The sequence below is a fragment of the Chanodichthys erythropterus genome, chromosome 10 (assembly GCF_024489055.1).
Source record: "Chanodichthys erythropterus isolate Z2021 chromosome 10, ASM2448905v1, whole genome shotgun sequence".
Taxonomy (NCBI): Eukaryota; Metazoa; Chordata; class Actinopteri; order Cypriniformes; family Xenocyprididae; genus Chanodichthys; species Chanodichthys erythropterus.
Window position 1 is genome coordinate 60,032,305 of NC_090230.1, and position 12,494 is coordinate 60,044,798.

The 12,494-nt window shown below is 43.3% G+C and overlaps 1 protein-coding gene across 1 annotated transcript in view; it reads left to right on the forward strand.

The window, feature by feature from the left end:
* LOC137028415 (fibrillin-2) overlaps positions 1-12,494 on the forward strand; it is a 148,856-nt gene that overhangs the window by 103,417 nt on the left and 32,945 nt on the right. The window contains exons 33-37 of the mRNA XM_067397170.1: positions 177-299; positions 400-525; positions 1,491-1,613; positions 1,700-1,822; positions 2,014-2,175. Of these exons, the coding sequence (XP_067253271.1) occupies positions 177-299; positions 400-525; positions 1,491-1,613; positions 1,700-1,822; positions 2,014-2,175 (657 nt within the window). The remainder of the gene's footprint in view (positions 1-176; positions 300-399; positions 526-1,490; positions 1,614-1,699; positions 1,823-2,013; positions 2,176-12,494) is intronic.

Below are 12,494 nucleotides of genomic sequence, written 5' to 3' on the forward strand. Positions count from 1 at the left end.
AGAGAGGGACAGAGAGAGAGAGAAAAGACAGGGCACAGTTTGGGCACAAAAACAAACCTTTTATACAATGTATAAAGTGCCAATCATATCAGTGGTTCTCAGTGTTCATCACACTGTTATTGATGCACTGTTAAATTATGAATTTAATATGCGTTTAATATGTATTTAATGTGTAGATGTGGATGAGTGCGTGAACAGGACTCACATCTGCAGTGCTGATGCCGAGTGTGTGAACACAGCAGGCTCGTATCGCTGTGAATGTTCAGACGGCTTTACTGGTGACGGATTTACCTGCTCAGGTCCATCATTCATCATTCGTCTATCTGTTCAATCTTCTGTTTCATCCACACCAACATACTTCCATCATACATCATTCACTGCTGTCTTGATGTCCTGCAGATATGGACGAGTGTGCTGAAGATGTGGATCTGTGTGAAAATGGTCAGTGTCTCAATGTTCCCGGCAGCTATCGCTGTGAATGTGAGATGGGCTTCACACACACTCCGAACAGCAAGACCTGTCGAGGTGCGCTTATCTACACACACAGACTGCAATAATATAATCTACTGATTGACTGTAATTTAGCTGTATATCACAGAACTGAAATGTAGTTGACTTTCTTTCTTTCATGGAACACAAAAGGAAAGATTTTGCTGATTGCAGGTTGAATGGGCATGGATGCAGTTGAGCTTCAAAACTGTAAAATTCTAAATATAAATTAACTGGTTTCATTCAGAAATATTTGGCATCATTGAAGAAATACATTACACCTTAATAAATACATTAATTATTATCTTTATACAGTTATTGAACTAAACTGAATCAAAACTGAACTGACTGCATCTGAACAATCATTTGAGCTGCTTTACAAGCAGAATTGAATTCTGTTTGCATCATTGATCATTATTTTCCTGTTTATGATTGTAAAGCTGCTTTGAAACAATCCACATTAAGTGCTATATAAGTCAAGCTGACTTAAAGTCAGTATGAAACGGAAGCAATAATCTTTTCTTCTATTGTGACGTATATCCAAGTGAAACAGCTTCTGGAATGAGAAAATAATGTAGGGCGTACTTAATTTCATCCTTGGGAATTGGCAATCAATCAGTCGTAGGAAGTTGGGTGCTGCTAACTAAATGGAGGCAGATCTGAATGTTATTTTGCAGTCAGTTGAGGAGGATATTTAGTCTTGCCTTCCGCTGAGACACACATCATGAAGAGAACAGATGCCGATCCAAGGGGGAGGGTAGATTAACATTTTTGATTAAACATTATGATGGCATTTGAATTTTTAAAAAATAATGATGTGCAGGGATAAATCATTTATAATAAAGACTGCAACATTCAGTAGAAAAAAAGAATTGTCATTGTTTTACATTTCATGGTGACTTTAATTAAGAATCAAATGGACTACCTTTATGATTCTTTTATGTAATCAGTCCTTGTAAATGAATGTTATAATTATTGTGAATCAAGTGTGTATGTTGCAGATATAGACGAGTGTTCCTTCCAGAACATCTGTGTGTTTGGCACATGTCAGAATATTCCAGGAATGTTTCGCTGTATTTGTGATAAAGGGTATGAGCTGGACAGGACAGGTGGAAACTGCACAGGTAAACATGCTATTACACTACAGTAACACATCAACAGCTGTTCTTCACCTCACACAGTGACCATTTCTGTGCTGTTGTGATATCAGACATGGACGAGTGTCTTGATCCCATCAGCTGTGTTAATGGTCACTGTGAGAACACAGTCGGCTCGTACCAGTGCAACTGTCCCATTGACTTTGAACTCAACCCCACTGGAATTGGCTGCATTGGTAAGATTGATTATTAAATTTAACCTAAACACTAATGCCATCACAAAAATAATAGTGCTGCTGCTATCATTAGCAACTCTGCATCATGTAGAACGATGTAATGTATTCACTGTATATCTTGCATCCTTCCCTTTATTGAAGTGTTCTGTCATCATCCATAAAAATACACATGGTTTCTTTCCATGTGGCAGACACGCGAATAGGGAACTGTTTTCTGGAGGTGGCATACCCTAGACGTGGTGGGCTGGCCTGTAGTGGTGAGGTGGGGTTTGGAGTCAGTCGTTCGTCATGCTGCTGTTCTAAAGGATGGGCATGGGGTAACCCATGTGACCTTTGCCCTCCGCTCAACACCTGTAAGAAACTCTACAATAATACTCAATTGTTTAACACTACAGTACTTCAAAATGACAAATTCAGTTATACTAGAATCAGAATGTGCTTTATTCGCAAAGTGTGTGCAAACACACATGGAAGTTGTTGTTGTTTTCCAGTAGTTCTGGGTACATCCATCCATCCATACATACATACATATATACATATATAATACAAGAGGACCGAAAGTTACTAAGTAAGTAAGTACTAAGTAAATAAGTAAGATTGAGAAAAAAATAATAATAATAATAGAAATTAAAGTAATATACCTCTAGATCAGAAGACGTATGTACAGATGTGTGCATTATGCACTGTATATACAATTGTATCAATAAAAATATGTATTTACATGTTAAGGATCTATTTATTGTCTATCTCTCAGGTGACATAAACACCATAAGAGTACTGAATTATGAATTATTTTTTTAAAAAGGTAGTAAGTGGTGTGCTAGCTATTTAAGGTGGAAATAGCCTGGGGAAAGAAACTGATTTTATGCCTAGATGTTCTAGTGTAGAGGTCTTCAACCCTGCTCCTGGGAACCCACTGTTTATTAATTTAGCTCCAACCCTAATCAAAACATACCCGAACAAGCTTATCAAGCTTTTCAGGATCACTTGAAAATCACATGCAGCTGTGCTAAAGCAGGTTGGAAATAAACTTTGCAGGACATTGGGTCTCCAGGAGCAGGGTTGAAGAATACTGTTCTAGTGCACAGAGATCTGTAGTGTATGCCTGAGGGCAGAAGTGCAAACAGGCTGTGGCCAGTGGTGATGTTACCTGCTCGTTTATTCACTCTGAAGATGTAAAAGTGCTGGAGGTTGGGGAGGTGCACACCAGTTATTCTCTGCTGTCCTAACAGTCTGTTGTAGTCTTATGTCTGATTTGCTGGCTCACCCAAACCAGACTATTATAGAAGTGCACAGAACCGATGTCACAGACACACCAGGCTCTGCACCCAGCCAATCACGTCACACTCCCTCACCAGAGTACTGATCACATGCACCTGACACTCATCACCATCCCAATCAGCAGCACCATAAAAGACACTCACAGTCACTCAATCATTGTCCAGTCTTGTTAACGCATACTAACCTGAATGATTATGATTCAGCAACTGGACGGTAAAGCACTCCACTGGGCGGAACTCCTTTGGACTCAGAACAGTCTCGTCGTGCAATCACTCTCAAGCTTTATTAATCACTTCAAGGAAGTTTTTGGGAAACCTTCATGGGACTCCTCCATGGGTGAGAGACTGTGCAATCTGAAGCAAGGTGCTTTATCTGTCTCTGATTATGCTTTACAGTTCAGAACCCTAGTGGCAGCGAGTGGTTGGAACGAGCAAGCCCTCATCTCCAGATATCGTCAAGGTTTGGATCCACGTGTGCGGTTGCATCTCGCTGCATACGAGGATACCATCGGGCTCGAGAAGTTCATCCAACTCTCAATAAGATTCGCCACTTGTATGCAGCTGTGCATAGAAGAGCACCAAAGCCAGCGACTATTTTCATCCTTCCTCCGCCAGCCCGAGTCCGTCAGCTCCCCAGAACCAGCCAGCCACGAGATGCAGATTGACAGATCACATCTTTCTCCAGCTGAGCGACAGAGGAGGCTGACCCAGGGTCTCTGTTTGTATTATCATCCTGGGCATTTCAGAGCTGAATGCCCCACTCGTCCAGTGCGATCTATGGTGAGTGCCATCCTTCCTACGTTAAATCATCAAAATCCACTCACTATTATCGCCAACCTTACTGCTGCTGATATTTGTATTCCAGTCAATGCCTTTATCGACTCTGGGTCAGCTGGAAATTTCATCTCCGGAGCCCTCTGTCGCCAGCTCAACCTCAAGACCGTCAGTTCGCCGAAAGTTTACCAGATCCATGCAGTAACTGGTCATCCTCTCCGTCAAGGTCGTCACATGGTGGGCCCTCTGCGTCTGCAGATTGGCGTTCTTCATCAGGAGGAAATTCATCTGCTGGTTCTGGAGGATTCTACATCTGCCGTGATTCTGGGGCACCCATGGTTGGAGCAGCATGATCCCATCATCTCCTGGCGGACAGTAGATGTCCTGAAGTGGGGTAATCAATGTTTTCTTGGATGTTTCCCGGTACTACCAGTTCCAAGTCGAGTTCCAGGTCAAGCTCCAAGTCATGTTCCCAGTCCTGTCCAAAGGATTCCAACCTCTAAGAAGATCTATGTCTGTGTTACATCCATTGAGAGTCCATTGGAAAAGAGATCCATCGACATACCTGACTGTTATTCCCACTTCAGTGACGTTTTCTGTCCAAAGAAGGCCTCCAAGCTGCCTCCCCATCTGCCATGGGACTGTGCCATCGATCTTATCCCCGGTGAACCAGTGCCCAGAGGGAAAATCTATTCCTTGTTCATCCCGGAGGACAAGGCCATGGAGGAATACATCACTGAGGCGCTATCACAAGGCTACATCCGCCCGTCTACTTCCCCTGCTGCGTCCAGTTTTTTTCTTCGTTGCCAAGAAGGACGGAGGCTTGTGGCCTTGCATTGATTATAGAGCACTTAACAAAATAACAGTCAAGTTCAGATATCCACTTCCTCTCGTCCCGTCTGCGCTGGAACATCTCCGCGGTGCCACTGTGTTCACCAAGCTGGACCTCCACAGCGCATACAACCTAATCCGAATATGTGAGGGGGACGAATGGAAGACGGCCTTTGTGACCCCTACTGGACACTACGAATACTGCGTCATGCCGTATGGACTCGTCAACGCCTTCCGTATTTCAGGATTTCATGCATGAGGTGCTCTGGGAGTTCCTGCACAAGTTTTTATGATCGTTTACATCGATGATATCCTCATCTACTCCCGGAGCCTGGCTGAACATCGCCATCATGTTGTGGAGGTCCTGCAACGCCTGAGGGACTTCAACCTGTTCCTGAAAGCAGAAAAATGCAGTTTCCATCAGCCCTCAGTGCAGTTCTTGGGGTATAACATCGACCACAGTGGCGTCCAGTAGACAAGTGGATGAGAGGAAGGTATCAGCAATAAAGGATTGGCCCCTTCCCACTACTGTCAAAGAACTGCAGAGATTCCTTGGATTCGCCAACTTCTATTGAAGATTCATCAAGAGTTACAGTACTATCACTTCTCCAATCACCAACCTACTCCGTGGTAAGCCCAAGTCTCTGTCCTGGCATCCAGTAGTGAAGAAAGCCTTCGAGGACCTCAAGACCGCCTTTACGACTGCTCCCCTCCTTGTTCATCCTGATCCGGAACTTCCCTTCGTGGTCGAGGTCGATGCGTCCACCACAGGAGTGGGAGCGGTCCTGTCCCAGCAGCAGGGGAAACCAAGTAGACTCCATCCATGTGCATTCTTCTCCCACAAACTCAACCCTGCGGAGCTGAATTATGACATCAGCAACCGGGAGCTACTTGCCATCAAGCTCGCCCTGGAGAAGTGGAGGCATTGGCTCGAAGGAGCCCGACATCCCTTTCTGGTGTTAACTGATCATAAGAATCTGGAGTACCTGCGTGAGGCTAAGAGATTGAATCCACGTCAAGCAAGATGGTCATTGTTCTTTACGTGATTCAACTTCACCATTTCCTATCGTCCTGGTTCCAAGAATGTCAAAGCCGATGCTCTATCACTTATCCACAGCCCAGAGGAAGGTCCTGAAGATCCTGAGTCCATTCTTACAGAAAGCCCCATAACCTGGTCCAAAGAAACACTACCCGAGTCCAATGCCTCCACCAACTCTCCGCCGGGTTGCCCCCAAGGTTTGCAATACATTCCACGGACACAACGCATTCTACTAATCCACTCCTCTCACGCGTCGCTGGGCACTGGCCACCCAGGGGTCAATTAAACCCTCTCGCTGCTAAAACAGCGCTTCTGGTGGCCCAACATGGCAGCGGATATCAGGAGGTACGTTAAGGGGTGAAGGGAATGTGCCATGTCCAAGAGCCCCCGTCATCTTCCCTCCGGAAAGCTACAACCTCTGCCTGTTTCAACTCGCCCGTGGTCACATCTAGGAGTGGATTTCATCACAGATCTCCCATCTTCAGATGGACATACCTGCATAATGGTTGTAGTAGTTGACAGATTTTCCAAGTCATGTCGATTGATTCCACTCCCAGGACTTCCTACAGCTCTGGCCACAGCTGAACTCCTCTTCAACCATGTGTTCAGATACTTCGGATTACCTGAGGATATTGTGTCTGACCGAGGTCCACAATTCACATCTCACTTCTGGAAAGCATTCTTCATGTGATTCTTCTTGATGTGACCATCAGCCTCTCGTCCAGATACCATCCTCAGACGAACGGGCAGACGGAGCATAAGATACAGGAGATTGGCCATTTCCTGTGTACCTTCTGTCATGGCCACCAGAACTCCTGGAACCAGTTCCTGGGCTGGGCCGAGTACACCCAGAACTCCCTCCGTCAACCCACCACTGGTCTCACCCCTTTCCAGTGCATGCTCGGCTATCAGCCCCCACTGTTCCCCTGGGATGGGGAACCATCAGATGTCCCGGCAGTGGATTACTGGTTCCGGGAGAGCGAGAGGGTCTGGGACTCAGCACACCTCCAACTCCAGCGGGCCCTCAGGAGACGCAGGTTAACAGTGGATCTTCGCCGTTCCCAAGCACCTGTATATCAGCCTGGATATAAGGTCTGGTTATCCACTAGAGACATCCGGATGCAACTTCCCTGCAAAAAGCTGAGTCCCAGATTCATTGGCCCCTACACCATCCTCAGGCAAATCAACACAGTCACTTACCAGTTGCAACTTCCTCCTGAAATCAGAATTCACCACACAATCCATGTGTCCCTGCTAAAAACTTACCATCCGTCTGTTCTTCCCTCCACCGAGCCTGGTGATGCAGAAGAACCCCCCCTTCTTATCATCGTGGAGGACGGTGCAGCCTACCAAGTCAAGGAAATCTTGGACTCCCTTCGTCGTGTTGGTCACTTAAAGTATCTTGTCGACTGGGAAGGATACGGTCCCGAAGAGAGATCATGGGTTCCCAGAGTTGACATTGTTGATCCGAGCCTTCTGGAAGACCTCCACACCAGACATCCCAACAAACCAGCTCCAAGAGGCAGAGGCCGACCACCATGTCGGCGGGGTCCTCTGTCCTCAGGACTTGTGGAGGGGGGGATAATGTCACAGACATGCCAGGCTCTGCACCCAGCCAATCACGTCGCACTCCCTCACCATATCGCACTCCCTCACACGCACCTGACACTGACCATCCCAATCAGCAGCACCATAAAAGACACTCATAGTCACTGTCATTGTCCGGTCTCGTTAATGCATACTAACCGGAATGCTTAACTTACGGACTACTTACCTGTCTCCAGTGTGTCTCCCAGATCCTCTGTGTTCTCCAGTCCTCCTTGAGTGTCTCTGTGTAGCATCTGCTCCACGTCTCTCAGCCTTCATCGAACCTGGTGTGAAGATCAAGTCAAGTATCACTGTCTTGATATATATTCTGTCTGGAAACTTCATCTGCTTTCACTCATCTGCTCAAGTTAAGTCACCTTTATTTATATAGCGCTTTTTACAATGCAGATTTTGTCAAAGCAGCTTTACATTGATAACTGGTACATATTTTGGCTGCACAGCAGCTCTTAAATAATAGTGTCAATGTAGGCAGATCAGAAGCACTGTTGAATAAATGTCAAGAATACTATTGAATATCAAATGTCAAGTGTCCCCAACTAAGCAAGCCAAAGGTGACAGCGGCAAGGAACCCAAACTCCATCAGGCGACATCAGGTGGCAAACAAGTGGCAAATAGGTGTTAAAATGGAGAAAAAAAAAACCTTGGGAGAAACCAGGCTTAGTCGGGGGGCCAGTTCTCCTCTGGTGAACAATGCTTTGTTACAATAAGGTCGCTATCATAAGTCTGATAGGATCGCAACAATCAAAGTATTTATTTCAGTTCCATCCAGTTGAGGATCATATTCATCACGCCGGTATGGACGGTCTGTTGAGGAACTGTGCTACTGGCTGTCGTGTCGATGATGTCTTCACAATGGATGATCCAGTTGACTCGAACTCTGCTGATACTTCAGGGCTGCGTTGTGGCCGTGTCCAGTTGAGGATCGTATTCATCAAGCCGGTATGGACGGTCTGTTGAGGAACTGTGGCACTGGCTGTCGTGTTGATGATGTCTTCACAATGGATGATCTAGTTGACTCGATCTCTGCTGATACTTCAGGGCTACGTTGTGGTCGTGTCATGGCACCGGTCCTTGGTCTCAGCTGGATACGGCCCAGATCCGGTTGACTACGGTAAACCTCGGGATAAACAGAAAGACTAATATTAGCGTAGATGCCACTCTTTTTCTGATGTAACAAGTACATCTGGTGTTATAGGAAGTGTTCCCGGTTCCGGATGACCTAATTTATGCAGCCTAATAATCCTTTAACGGATTGGAAAATATAAATTGATAATGTGTTATGTGTATGCTAGGTTAAAGAGATGCGTTTTTAGTCTAGATTTAAACTGACAGAGTGTGTCTGCATCCCGAACAATGCTAGGAAGATTGTTCCAGAGTTTAGGTGCTAAATAGGAGAAGGATCTACCGCCTGCAGTTGATTTTGATATTCTAGGTATTCTCAGCTGGTCTGAATTCTGAGATCGCAATAAACGTGAAGGACTAGAATGTATTAAGAATTCACTTAGGTACTGGGGAGACAACACCCAGTAGAGCGTTACAGTAGTCTAGCCTTGAGGTCATAAACGCATGAACTAACTGTTCTGCATTTTTCATTGAGAGCATATGTCGTAGTTTAGATATATTTTTAAGATGGAAGAAAGCAGTTTTACAGATGCTAGTAACATGGCCTTCAAATGAAAGATTGGTATCAAAGAGCACACCCAGGTTCCTAGCTGACGACGAAGACTTAACAGAGCAGCCATCAAGTGTTAGACAGTATTCTAGATTATTGCGTGAGAAGTTTTCTGTCCAAAAATTAGAATCTCTGTTTTTCCTGAATTTAGTAGTAGGAAATTACTGGTCATCCAGTTTTTTATATCAGCTATACATTCTGTTAATTTAGCGAATTGGTGAATTTCGTCAGGGCGCAAAGAAATATAGAGCTGGGTATCATCAGCGTAACAATGAAAACTAATGCCATGCTTCCTAATGATATCTCCCAAGGGTAGCATGTACAGAGTAAAAAGCAACGGTCCTAGTACTGAGCCTTGCGGTACTCCATATTTAACTTGTGACTGATATGACAAATCATCGTTTACTACTACAAACTGATAACGGTCAGATAAGTATGATTTGAACCATGCCAATGCAATTCCACTAATGCCAACATAAATTTCGAGTCTGTTTAGAAAAATATTGTGATCAATAGTGTCAAATGCAGCACTAAGATCCAGTAACACTAATAGAGAGATACAACCACAATCTGATGATGAGAGCAAATCATTCGTAACTCTAATGAGAGCAGTCTCAGTACTATGGTATGGTCTAAATCCTGACTGGAAATCTTCATAGATACTATTTCTTTCTAAAAAGGAACATAGTTGTGATGAAACTGCCTTTTCTAGTATTTTTGACAGAAAAGTGAGATTTGAGATCAGCCTGTAATTGACTAATTTTCTAGGATCAAGTTGTGGTTTTTTAATAAGAGGTTTAATAACAGCCAGCTTAAAAGTTTTTGGTACATATCCCAGTGATAAAGATGAATTAACAATATTAAGAAGAGGGTCTATGACCTCTGGAAGCATCTCTTTCAATAGCTTAGTCGGTATAGGGTCTAACATACATGTGGATGATTTTGATGATTTAACAAGTTTAGACAATTCTTCCTCTCCTAAAGCAGTAAATGAATTGAATTTTTCTTTAGGGACACTACAATGCACTGTCTGACACAAGACTGTAGTAGACGGTTGCATGGTTATAATTTTTTCTCTAATATTATCAATCTTGCCAGTAAAGAAGTTCATAAAGTCATTACTGCTGTGCTCTTTGGAAACATCAGAAGTTGAAGCTTTATTTCTTGTTAATTTAGCCACTGTATCAAATAAATACCTAGGGTTGTGTTTATTTTCTTCTAAAAGTTTTGAAAAATAGGCAGATCTAGCACTTTTTAAGGCCTTTCTGTACTCAATCATTTTCTCTCTCCACGAAATGCGAAATACTTCTAGTTTTGTTTTCTTCCAACTGCGCTCCATTTTTCTAACTGCTGTTTTTAGGGCCCGAGTGTGCTCATTGTATCATGTTGTTGGATTAATTTCCTTAATCTTTTTTAAACGCAAAGGAGCAACTGAGTCTAATGTGCTGGAAAAGAGAGAGTCAATAGTTTCTGTTGCAATATCGAGGTCTTCTAAGCTGTCTGGTATGCTAAGGCGATGAAACTGATCAGGAAGATTATTTATAAAGCAATCTTTAGTGGTAGAAGAGACTAGATAATGATCTGAGATGTCGTCACTCTGCTGCAGAATTTCAACGGCATCAATATTGATTCCATGTGACAATATTAGATCTAAAGTATGATTACGACAGTGAGTGGGTCCTAACACGTGTTGTCTAACACCAATAGAGTTTAGAATGTCTGTAAATGCCAATCCTAAAGAGTCTTTTTTTATTATCTACATGGATATTAAAATCACCAACAACAAGGACTTTATCTGCAGCTAGTACTAATTGTGATAGAAAATCGCAATCTCTTTGATAAAGTCTGTATTGTGCCCTGGTAGCTTGTATACTGTATAATGTTATGTAAAGCACCATCACTTCGAAGGAATTATATTTGAAAGACTTCTGGCTGATACTGTAAATATTACTATAAATTACAGCAACACCTCCCCCTTTTCCTTTCTGTTGAGGATTGTGTCGATAATCAGAACCTTGAGGACTAGTTTTTAGCCAGGTTTCTGTCAAACACAGCACATCTAGATTATTGTCTGTGATAATATCATTTACAATAAGTGCTTTTGAAGAAAGTGATCTAACATTTAACAACCCAAGCTTCATTTGTTATCATTATTATCTCTATTTTTTATTTGTTGAACATCAATTAAATTTTTACCATTAAATGGGTTTGGAAGTTTTTTGTTTTTATTAATTCGGGGTACAGACACAGTCTCTATTTGATAATATCTAGGTGCAAGAGTTTCTATGTGTTGGGAATTATCTGACTTCTGTAATGTGAGGCAGCCAGCAGACGGTCGGTTTAGCCAGTCTGTCTGCTTCCTTTCCTGGGCCCCAATTTGTCATGTTTTAGTTCTGAGACTATGTGCCATATTACTAGAGAGAAGAGCAGCACCATCCCGGGACGGATGAATACCATCTCTTTTCAACAGGTCAGGTCTGCCCCAAAAGCTTTTCCAATTGTCTATGAAACCTATATTATTCTGCGAACACCACTTAGACAGCCAGCCATTGAGTGATGATAATCTGCTAACTATCTCATCACTCCTACGAACAGGAAGAGGGCCAGAACAAATTACTTCTCCTGACTTTGTACTTGCGAGTTCACACACCTCTTTAATGTTAATTTTAGTGATCTCCGATTGGCGAAGTCGAACATCGTTTGTGCCGACGTGAATAATAATTTTAGAGTATTTACGATTAGCATTAGTCAGTACTTTTAAATTTGCTTTGATGTCAGGTGCTCTGGCTCCTGGCAAACATGTGACTATGGTGGCTGGTGTCTCTATTTTCACGTTCCGTGTAATAGAATCGCCAATAACTAGGGCACTTTCAACAGGATTCTCAGTGGGAGAACCTGTTTGATGTTCTTAATGGAACGGAAGAGTGGTGTTTTCCGCGGCTAGGCCGCCTCACCATTACCCAAGTGCCCTGCTGCGCGGGCTCTACAGCAGGAACCGAACAATGTACAGAGTTCACTAAGCTAGTCACATCCAAAACAGTATCTGAAGCCCCTGCATTCTTACTATCCTCGATTAAAGTTTGGATGCGTGTCTCTAATTCTGAGATTCTCTCTGTCAGCCTGACTATTTCCCTACATTTATGACATGTAAATCCCTCGTCGCTGACAGAGAGAGCTACACTGAACATGTGACAAACTGAACACGAGATAACAGTGGGAAAGGATGACATGACTCACCGTGTTTGTAGACTGATCCGAGTTACCACAGCTTGTTTGATGAACGTGTTGAAAGAGGAGCGCTGGAGACTGATAAAAAGTTAACAAGCGAGATGCAAACGCGTTGTAACAGCGATTTAGATTCAAAGATTACAGGCTGGCGACGTCAGATTAATGTGGTAGGCAATAATAATACAAGCAACAATGAATAAAAGTAATAGAGCGAGATGCAAACGCGTTGTAACAGCGATT